This window comes from Alligator mississippiensis, chromosome 2 (assembly GCF_030867095.1).
Source record: "Alligator mississippiensis isolate rAllMis1 chromosome 2, rAllMis1, whole genome shotgun sequence".
NCBI classification, from domain to species: domain Eukaryota; kingdom Metazoa; phylum Chordata; order Crocodylia; family Alligatoridae; genus Alligator; species Alligator mississippiensis.
In genome coordinates, this window is record NC_081825.1 from 173079521 (window position 1) to 173091269 (window position 11749).

Here is an 11749-nt window from a genome sequence, read left to right on the forward strand (position 1 = left end):
GTGTAGTTTTGCATTGCAGGATACCTGTAGGACTGACAGGCCCTCTTATTGCAGAACACTGCGGTGCAACAAATGTACAGGTGTAATTTATGTATTTTGACAAAATAATGGCCAATTCTTCCCAGTATTCGTTTGGCCAGTTCTGCTCACCTTTGTATTACGAAATGTTTCTATAACAAATGTTATCTATATCCACAGTCTAAAATATCTCTACCTTTGTTACTTTTAACCAATGCTAGGATGCATTGTGCTTGTAATGATAAGCAGTGTGTGATTTTTGTTGTTGTTACCATATCCTGTTTATATTACCAGTTGAAAATTTAGATTGTCAAAAACTAAATGAAAAAGACATTTTGGGGGTTTCTATTTTTTTCAATTAAAAGTGAAAATGTAGGGCTAAAAATCCAGTCCATGTAAATCACTGGGCCTAGTAGCCAAAGATTAGTGCTGCAGGCTGTTGTACTGAAGAACAGTGTGCTTTTCTATTTACAGTGAGGATGTCAGGGGTAGATCCTGGCATTTATATTACCCTGGGGCCTAGGACACAGACAGGATGCAGGATGAATACAGGAGAAGAGAAAGAGAAACTGAGAAGTGTTTATAAAACTGCTGTAGCACAGTGTTATACTAGTAGCACGCAGTGGGAGCACCTATACAAGATGCTAACTGTGCAGAAGCCTAATACTACTGTGCAGTAGTGTGTCATGGCAAAAACCATGCTAATGCGCTACTGTGCTCCAGTATTAGGCTACTGTGCAGGTAGCATCACTAAAAAGCTGTGCGCCGGTGCTACTGCACAGTAGTGCCAGTTACCATGCATTGATTTAGTACTTAGTTATATAAGTACTAAATTTAATGTGCTGTAACTATGGCACATTAATGATCATGTAGACATGCCCAGTGTCTATAACCATGGTATTTTACAAATGCAACTGAGTTACAATTTCAAAGGTGATTAAAATGACGTACAGTAATGGGCCACAAGATGAACATGAGCCTTCAGTGTGATACTGCTGCTAGCAAAGTGAGCAAAATGCTGGCTTGCATCCATAGATGCTTCTCAAGCAAATCCCAGAACATGATTCTCCCACTGTACTCGGCCTTGGTAAGGCTACAGCTGGAGTACTGCATCAAGTTTTGGGCTCCACAATTCGAAAAGGATGTGGAGAAGCTTGAGAGAGTCCAGAGAAGAGCCACATACATGATCAGAGATCAGGAAAACAGACCTTACGATGACAGACTGAGAGCCACGGGACTCTTTAGCCTGGAAAAGCGCAGGCTCAGGGGCGATATGGTGGCCACCTGTAAGTTAATCAGGGGTGTTCACCAGGATCTGGGGGAACGTCTGTTCACCAGAGCACCCCAAGGAATGACAAGGTTAAACGGTTATAAACTCCTGCAAGACCATTTCAGGCTGGACATAAGGAAGAATTTCTTCACTGTCCAAGCCCCCAAGGTCTGGAATTGCCTGCCATTGGAGGTGGTTCAAGCACCAACATTGAATACCTTCAAGAGAAATTTGGATGCTTATCTTGCTGGGATCCTATGACCACAGCTGACTTCCTGCCTCTGGGGCAGGGGGCTGGACTCGATCTTCCGAGGTCCCTTCCAGCCCTAATGTCTATGAAATGGGCCAGCAGTGAGGAATGTAGGAGCGGAGGACACTGGAGAGTGATCATCTGTGTGACTGAGTCCCACACAGCACAGTTTTGGTGAAAAAATGTAGAAACTGAAAGATTTTAAACTTTTTGACTTTACGGTGGCAGTTTTCAGCCAAAAACATGCTGAGAGTAGAACTCAAATCTTACACACAAGAATCTGGTGAATTTTATACTGGAGTGTTCTTTACTGATTGGATTCTGTGCTGGGCTACATCAGTGTGACTCTAGATTCACCATAGTGCAACAATGAGAGTGATTCTAGAGTTAAACCAGTGTAACAGAGATAAGGATGTGACCTGGAGTGCCTAGAATATATGGAGCCTAACACTGGGAAGCTGTTTAAAGGACATGTTTGAGAAGTTCATAGGAAATGAAATGGAATATATTCACTTTATTCTGGAATAATATTAAAAAAGGTTTCAGTGCTGATATGGCAAGTTAGATGGTGTGAGGATTTAGCCTTCTTTATACAACTTCCAACAAGAAAAACATGACAATTTCTGTAAATATTTGCACTCTGTACACCAATGCTCCTGGGAACTAAGATGTTCCCAGGATCTCTCCTCTCAGGGTCATTACAGTCCTGTATAACTTTCAGTTCCCCATAGTGGATCTCCAGAGCCAAGGGGAATGTGGTATATTTAGAAAGCAGGAGAACACTTGAGACTATGACACAGTTTATGGTGCTGACTACATGCTGCTGTGTTTCCTTCCCTCTCAGAATAGGAGAAGAGGGGTAAAACAAAAAGATGTTATGGGGAAACAGGTCAGTTTCAAAGCATTGTCCCTTTTAATTGAAATGAGAGCTTGTGATACTTTAGGAAGGGAACTAAGGTATTTTCCTGGGAGCTTTTTTCACTTTCTGACTCATATTTATTTATTAAGAGAAGGAAAGAGCCATACTGAGAAAGGGAGAGGAAGGAAGGGGAAAAGTAGAGAAGTAGCCTTCATAAGAAGGGGGAAGATTTTGTCAGGTGGGAAGTCTGATCTTATTTCCCTGCCAATGCAGCAGAGTCTGTTACAGTTGATTTAGGTTATTTCGGTTGTGATATTCTAGTGCTGCCAACTTCCCATTAGAATCTGTTCCAGAATCTAGCAGAACTCAGTGTGAAACTCTTGGGCCATTTAATTGTTGCTCAAGCTAGACAGATTGGGTTCTTTTGTAGTTTTAACCCACATGTCAGCCCCTCAATTCCCAGGTGATTTTTGTTATTCTCTCTCTTAACACTTACAAATGTGTCAGTGTTTTTCTGGTAAGAAACTGTCTGCTGAGATTAAACATAATATTATGGAGGTGAAAGGGACATATAGAAAAAGACAACTACCTTTATTCTCTTTGACATGATGCCTTTGCATGAAAGTTGGTCAAAACTTTTAAATTAAAAATAAGGAAAAAAAGGCTTTTTTATGAAAACAGATGTTTCTACAGAACATGCTCTGTGTCAGCATTTTTGAGGATTCTTCAACAACCCTCCCCCAAAAAGCACTTTTCTTTTTTTAGTATCAGATATTTTAATTTTTTTTCATCATCAGTTCTGATTTTCATGCTCATTCTAAAACTTTATTATCATTTTTATTGCTTGGTTACATTGCAAAATTATATTCTTCAACCTGTGTTATTTCAAATATGTTTCAGTCTCCCTGGATATGTCTATAGGTGAAATTAGTGCGACACAATAAGCTCCAGCACAGTTCATGCTAGTTTATTGCTCCTGGACATAGTGTTTACGTGTGCGCTCAGAACTGCAGCACATTGAGCAGGAGTGGTGCAGCCCCAGCTGACTGGAGAACCAAGGGTTCAGTCTGCCAGTCTGGGGCTGCTCCAACTCAGCTCAATGCGCTGTGGAGGGCTGGCTTGGGCATGAGGGTGCTCCAGTGAGGGGCTAGCTGGCAGGCATTCCCCTCACTGCAGTACCCTCCTGAACTAGTGACCCCATCAACATCTACACGTCTTGTGGTGGAGTAAATAATTCTGCTGTAGGATAATACTTGTATCAGGCAGTACTATCCTATGGCCAAGTGAATTAGTTTACTCTGACCTAATAGCTCTGCACATGTAGACAGTGACAGGTTACTGCAGAGCTAATTAGGCAACTCCTCAGTAAGCGTCTCATGTAGATGCCCCCCTTGAGAGTGTCATGCTACCTAAGCCAAGGTTCAAATTAATTTGGGGAGAGAGATTTCAGCAGACATTTGATCAAAGGCCACTGAATCCAAAACCAAATATAAATACTATAGCTTCAGGTTTCAGAGCACAATTCTTGCCTGTAGTGGTAAAATAACATCAGGAAAACATGATCCTACAGGACCTAGAAGCAGAAGTGGTTCTATATTATTGGTATCTTGAGGTGCAGATTGGAAGCAATTAGTTGCTGTTTTTCTTTCTGTTTTTTTTTCATCCAGGGACCCTGCACTGTAGAAATGACCTGGGGAAATTGTACTGAAGCAACTGAGTTCATTTTCTCAGGATTCACAGATCATCCAGAGTTTCAGGTCACCTTCTTTGTGCTCTTCCTAGCAGTTTATATTGTCACCCTGGTTGGGAATCTTGGGATGATAATACTATTCAGGATTGACCCTCAGCTTCACATTCCTATGTACTTTTTACTCAGCAATTTAGCTTTCGTAGATATTTTATACTCCACGTGCATTACTCCTAAACTGTTATTTGACTTGATAGCAGAGAGGAGAGCCATATCTTATTCAGCCTGTGTGTCTCAGCTCTGTATTGTCAATATCCTTCTGGTTATGGAGTGTTTTCTCCTTGCTGTGATGGCCTATGACCGGTATGCAGCCATCTGTAACCCACTGCTCTATACAGTCATCATGTCCCCAAGACTCTGTGGCCAACTGGTGGCTGGGTCATTCTTCACTGGCTGCATGAATGCAATGATACAAACAGTTGGTATGTTGAAAATGTCTTTTTGTGGCCCCATGGTCATTGACCTGTTCTTCTGTGACATCTCTTCTATGATTTTGCTCTCATGCTCTGATACCAGGATTCATCATGTTATACTTTTGTTTGTGACGTTTTTGTTTGGAGTGGTCAGCACCCTGATTGTCCTCATCTCCTACATTTTTATCATCTCCACTATCCTGAAGATCCAATCTGCTGAAGGAAAGTGCAAAGCCTTCTCCACCTGTGCCTCCCACCTGACAGCTGTCATCATATTTTATGGAACTGGACTATTTATATATTTACAGCCGAACACGAAAAATTCACGGGATCAGAACAAAGTGGTCTCTGTGTTCTACACAGTGGTGACCCCCATGTTGAACCCCCGATCTACAGTCTGAGGAACAAGGAGGTGAAGAATGCTTTCAACAGGATCAAAGAAATGATTTTTTTTTCCCACAGGAAGGTAATTTAGCAGCAGAGGGTTGTAGCTCCTGAGGAGCCAAGATCTGTGCTTGTACGAAACCAGCAACGACTGAAGTGACTTTAATATGCTACCGCAGCATGAACTATGAACTTGTCTGTATTTTAAATGACACTTTTGATTATGAGGACACTGAAGTAGTTGACAATGACTCATAACCTAAACTGTTCACAGATTCTAATGCATTTCTTCATGCGCTTCTACAATTTTAATTAAACTTAGAGACTTTTATTGAGATTTTCAATACAGTGCAGGAATCTAGGTATTAGAGCTCAGCAAATATTGAGAGTTCTGGTTTACCAGCAGTTCTGAAAAGTTAAAATATTCAGGAATGAAAAAACAACAAAAACTGATTTCATGTTTCTCAGAATATTTTGGTTTATTGACATTTAAGCATTTCATTTCGGTTTCAACTTTTAAAACAGGTTTTAAAATAAATTAGAAATATCAAAACCCAATGTCATTTTGAGTGAGAAAATGCTTTTGTGTTTTGGATGTTTTTTGGTAAATTCCAAAGAAATACAGGGAATGTTTCAGAGTTTTTCTGAAGTTTTATTTTTTGCTGAAATAGCTTTTAAGTAAAAAACGAAATTGCATATTTCTGTAAATCACACCTCTTTCCTCAGAGACATGAATGGCATCAACAAAACTGTTGTATTTGTAGGGGATCTGCAGATACAAGCATGAGTGACTGGTGCCTCCTGAATCTGGGGTGGGGGGGCACCTGCAGAAGCTGCTGATGGCAGCAGCCCTGTCAGGGGGGCACCAGCCCTACCGACAGCATCAGTGTTAGCTGTCAAGGGGGGCACCAGCTCCTTCGGGGGGGGGGGGGGGGGGCACGTGCACCTCCGTGCACCCCCTACCAGTTGCCTATGGATACAAGGTAACCTAGGGGATAGTGACCATCAACTGATTGAATTTACTATCTGGCGAAGGGTGGGAAAGATAACCAGTAGGGCAGAAGTGCTAAACTTCAGGAAGGCCATCTTCAACATGTCTAGGAGATTAGTTAGTGAGGCACTGATGATCAGGGCCATTGGTGAGATGGGAGTCCAGGAAGGACCCGACCCTTTTTTTTTTTTTTTTTGGCAGAGCCTGACTACCTCTCCCATGGCCAGGGGGTGAGCTGCTAGTGGACTAAGTAGGCCCTGAGCTTTGGGGGCCCTGGTCCTTCTCTCCATGGCAGCGACACTCCCCAGGGCTGCCCAGGTGGGCTGCTAGCAGGTTTCATACTGCTCCAGCTCATGTACAAGTGCCCTTACAGGCCCATGGTCCTTCTCAAATAAAGCTAGATCTACAGAGAAGGAACAGAGACAGGAAAGGGAAAGTGGCAAAGAAGATGATGTTGAAACAGAATGCATGACAGTAGAGGAGACTCCACAAGAAGGAAGAGCCAGGAAGGGAGAGAGTGAAATTTCAGTAGTTGAAGTGGCACAGCTGACAACAGAGGAGAAAAGAAAGGAACAAGTGACTTTGAGACACAGAAGAGAGAAGGGAAACAGGAGAGAATGATACAGGAAGAAGAAGTAGTGAGGATAAAGTAGGAGAAAGAAGAGAACCAAACTGAGAAAAGAAAGAAATCAAATGCTATGAAGCTTAGTAAAAAGAAGACGGACAAAGAAAAGGGGGAGGAGGAAGGGGTGGGTTGACAAAAAGCTTATCAGAGCTAATGCGGTCTTGGTCTAATGGAGAGGGGAAAGGAGAGAAGGGGAAGTGGAAAGGTGCAGGAGAGGGGAAAGAGGAACCTTTCTTAACTGTTAAAGCAATAAAACAACTGACAGACTATGGGGATGCAAAGAGGTAGAGGATTAGAGTCAACAGCATCAAGCAGCAACACAGAAGACTCAAAGTGGTAGAGATGTGAAATTTAAATGGACAAGCATGATTTTGTCTGTGGCATCTATAAATATGTCAGAGGTGTGTTATCAAGGAAGAGGTGGGATAAGATTACATCAATATTGAGCGGGGTAAAATCAGACATAACGGGCACCTATATATATGCAATGAGACTGCTCCGATGTGCTGTAACTACAGCGCCTAGGCGCAGACTTGATTAATCGAGTCTGCTGGAGCATGGTAATTACCAAGCTCCAGCAGACTCCAGCATCATGTGCATCAGTGTCCCCACACTGAAAATGGCAGGAGGGGCACTTCAACTAAAGCTCATTCAATAAGCTTTAATTAAAGCACCTCTGCCACCATTTTTCAGTGCAGGGACACTGAAACATGTGATGCTCCAGGTGCTTTAATTAGAGTGGCTCTTGAAGCCACTCTAATTAAAGCGTGCCCCCACATACACACCTGGAACACATGTATAAATGCCCAGTATGTTTGCAGGAGTGTAGAATCCCATGGGAGAGGGATTACAAGCATGTTGGTAAGAGATGAGAATGGGGACTATTGTGGTGGGTGGGGTCAGATGCAAAGGAAGTGGCTGGAGTTGTGATTTTGCTCAAGGGTGAGGAAGTGGAAATGCAGAAAGTGCAAGTGAGTGTGGAAGGGAGACTGCAATAGATAGTGGTGGTTTGGAAAGAAAGTGTTAGAGATTTTTCATATATGTTTGCTAGCTGAAAGAGAAGGAAGGATCACCATGTTTTTAAAATTTTTTTCACCTCTTGAAGCTAGACCACTGGGAAGGCAAGAACTGGAGAGGTATGGAAGCAGAAGTGCAGGCAAAAAGCAGGTTTTTCTCTCTCATCTTGTGAACACAAGTCTCTCACAGAGGAGTCCTGGGTTCTAGAGTTTGATATCAGTCTTCAGGTTGCTTATTTTTCTGAGAAAAAGCAAGAAACAGCTTGACCTATAATCCAATAAATATGGCACTCTTGTTGGAAAGAGGTGTCTGGTCTTCTGGCCCATGGCTGCAACATGGATTATATATGCATTTTGTCTCTGATTCACTTCTGAGTATGTGTGAAAGGCCTCGTGCAGATTCCTGAATACAGGCACCTAATTGATTTTGTAGCTGCTGACATAAAGCCATTTTGATTCTTTCTGTGATTTAGGCAGCTAAATTCTGCCTTAGCCCTATTTAGGTACTTGAGGAGGACCTTTGGAATCTGTACTGCATCTCCGTCCAGCTGCCAGCACAATCAGGAAGCCAAGAAACACATTGATATGCTCTTAATGGGTCCTAAAATGCCCATGGCACGGGGCAGTAGCATAATGTGGAGTGAGCAAACAGGGCACATGTCATGGGTGCTGCCTAAGGGGAAGGGTGCCAGAAAGATGCAGGGCACAACTGCTGATGCAGCCAGTGGTGGCTGTGGGTGGTCCCCGCTTGCCACTTACTGCCATGGTGCCCCCCCCCCCCCCCCAGTCATAAGAGGCACCAGTTGTTCATAGCCTGACACTACTGCCTACCTCCTTGCTACCTGCCTGCTGCCTGCCTCACTCCCTGTACTTTCCAACTACAGGAAACAGTTGGCTCAGGCCCTGTGTGTCATAGAGTGCAAGGAGTTCTGGGAATTGTTGTTTTGTAGGGTGGCAGTGGAGTTTACTGCTGCTGGGGGAGGATTGATCCCATTTTTTCCTGCCATTTTCCTGCCAAATATTTTTAGCAGAGAAACCCTACCCAGGCCTCTCTGTAGAGTTCCATCTTGCTTCTAGCCTGGTGCCCAGCTGCCAGTTTCAGTCCTCAGAGTTCGCTCTTGGCCTTCTGGCCCTGTCTGGGCTGATCCTGGGATTCTGTTCTGTTTTACATATATTGCAGAGGAGGTGGACACATGGGAATGGGTCCAGTTATCTGGAGGGCAGATTTGATGGTCCAGTGAATCATTCTGCCTTAAACTTGATGCATTTTTTTTAACATGTAGAAGGAAGCAGGTGAGTGGACACATACAAGATGAGTGTATATATAGAAAAAACACCACCAGAAAAACAAAGGCCAAAATAGAAAAACTATGATGTGAGAAGTCAAGAGTAATTTTAATTTCTATACGTTTCTTTGACAGTTTTTGAAGAACACAACCACCTACAACAGAAAAGAGTTCATTCACATAGCTACAATCAGATGCTATAGCAATAGATGCTACAGAAATTTGGGATTTGCCTAAGTATCTCCCTCCAGCTCAAGAAAAGGAGCACTTTATATAGTAGAACCAGTTGCAAACAACATTCTCTGGGCACTAAGGTATAATAATCAAGATATCAATAATTGAAAAAAGTCTAAGCCTGGGGAGATTTTCTGGTGTGGGGGGAGGGTGACACAAGGGAGCAGAGTCGGGGAAAAATAGTTTTCCTCTTTAGTTCAGCAATCCTTTCCTAACTAATATCAATGCATAGCAGCATGGAACCTTAAATCTCCATGGCTGACTGACTAGATTATCATTGCCTATATTACACGTCACCTGGGGAACCTAAAGATTGGATGTTAAAGTCTGAAACCAAAGATCTGTACAAATAGTTTAATATTTTTCTCCTACTCAATGTCACATCTTTCCAAAAGATTGTTTGGGAGGAAGATGCAGAAAATCTTGGTCAGTGCCACTGGAGGAGTGTCTCAACAAATCCTTCCAACCCACCTTAGAAGACTTGAAACAAGGCACAGGTCAGGTGCTCCTTATCAGGGATGGCTATCATTTGGATTTGGACATGCACTCAGACTTAAAAGTAACATTTTTTATTTATGACTTTTCTGAGGGCATCCTTCACCTCCTTGTTCCTCAGGCTGTAGATCAGGGCATTCAGCATGGGGGTCACCACTGTGTAGAACACTGAGAGCACTTTGTCCTTTGCCCGAGAATTGTTTGAGTTGGATTTTAAATAAATGCAGAGACAGGTCCCATAGAAAACACTCACAGCCATAAAATGAGAGGCACAGGTGCTGAAGGCTTTGCATTTACCCTTAGTCGAGTGGATCCTTAAGATGGTAGAGAGGATGAAAATGTAGGAGATGAGGACAATCAGGATACTGAACACCCCAAATACAATGGTTACAACTAGTATGACTATATGATTGATAGTTGTGTCAGAGTTGGAAAGTGATAACAATGGAGAGATGTCACAGAAGAACAGATCAATGACATTGGAGCCACAGAAGGTTAACTGTAACATGCCTGCTGTTTGTGTTACTGCATTTACCCACCCAGCTAAGAATGACCCAAAGACCAGCTGGACACAGAGTCTTGGGGACATGATAACGGAATACACTAGCGGAGTACAAATGGCCACATACCGGTCATAAGCCATTGTAGCCAGGAGGATGCACTCTGTAACTCCAAAGAGACACAAAGTAAAGACCTGGACTGCACACCCAGCATAAGAAATGGCTTTCCTTTTTGTTATCAAATCAGCCATCAATTTGGGAGTGATGAGAGTGGAATAACAAATATCTACAAAAGCTAAATTACCAAGGAAATAATACATGGGGGTGTGAAGTTGGTAGTCAGCCCTGATTAAGAAAATGATGCCAAGGTTTCCTACCATTGTAGTGAGATAGATCCCAAGGAACAGCATAAAGAGCATGACCTGAATAGCTGGATCAGCTGTGAATTCTGTGAAAAGGAATTCAGTCACTTGGCTGCAGTTTTCTTTGACCATTTCTACTATGCATACAGTGTGTGGAATCCAAATGAAAAGTATGAAATATTTGCACTGTATCTCTGCTGTCAGCTTATGGAATTTCTTTGTAGTGTCATGAATTTATAGAGCAACAGGATCTTTGGAGATAAGAGTCAGACTCCACTGTTCATTCTGGATAGCGTGTGCCTCCAATTGTGCATAGAAACAGAGGTGTAAGTCATAGAGTTGGTCAGTCAGTCTTGCACAGATAATTTTGTCCCGCATCAGAGTGTTATTTTGTAACTGGATTGTCCCTGTGAGCTAACATGCTGCTATATCTAACAGTATGTCTTCTTGTATCACTGTAATTCCGCTCATGATACATGTTATCTCACTTTCTCTTTTAACATTACACGTGTTCCAATCCTTTAGGAGATCCCATACAAAGTGTTTTTATTTGTACTTTAGCTTATTGGTGTCCACATGCCATGTTATCAAGTCCTCTATGCTCCTGAGGGCATAAAAGTAAATAAATATTGTTAAAATATTTGTAAGCAATCAGATAAATTGTGATTATGTGTTCAGGAAGGAGATGTAGTAACTATTTTCCAAAGTTCATTTTTTTTCTGGAACAGTTTGTTTTCTAGCCCTTTATTGCATGACGTGTACATGTAAACATTTCCACTTCAGACTTCCTTTTTTAATATCCTTTTTTTTTGATGAGACAGAGCTTTTGAGTCAAACTAAAAGTTTTCTTTATAAGCTCATAACGTTATGTCCTGCAATCATATCCTCATAGAGGACACTGGTATCTTAACTTAGTCATCTCTATGAGATCTCTGTGCTAATTTACACAGATAGAGCAGCAAGACTTGTTCATAGCTGATGAAGAGGAACCAGTAGGCTTAATGTATTCAGTCTTTAGTAAGTCATGCTTGTCATGTGTGTCCCAAGACAACTCATGAAGTGATCAACCAGATATGAATTCAAATATTGACTGAAGGATAATCAGTGCCAGATAAACTAGGATAAGGCTGAGAGGAAAGGGACTGGAGAATTTAATCTCCTAATGTAATATGCTAGAAAAACTTTGACTTAACTTGGTGCTATCACACCTCATTATGTCAATCACAGGGTAGGGTCCCATTTTTGGACATTGTACTAACATATAATAAAGAAAGTCCTTGCCTTTTGGAGATTACAATG

General features: G+C 42.1%; 1 protein-coding gene and 1 pseudogene across 1 annotated transcript; one reads left to right on the top strand and one right to left on the bottom strand.

The window, feature by feature from the left end:
- Positions 1-4082: 4082 nt before the first annotated feature.
- Positions 4083-5032, top strand: LOC102564509 (olfactory receptor 1052-like; annotated as a pseudogene).
- A 4614-nt stretch (positions 5033-9646) lies between these two features.
- On the bottom strand, positions 9647-10675 carry LOC102564282 (olfactory receptor 5G9-like). Its single transcript, XM_006267490.4, has one exon. It carries the CDS (start codon positions 10580-10582, stop codon positions 9647-9649), a length of 936 nt encoding a protein of 311 aa, XP_006267552.1. The 5' UTR covers positions 10583-10675.
- Positions 10676-11749: the final 1074 nt, after the last annotated feature.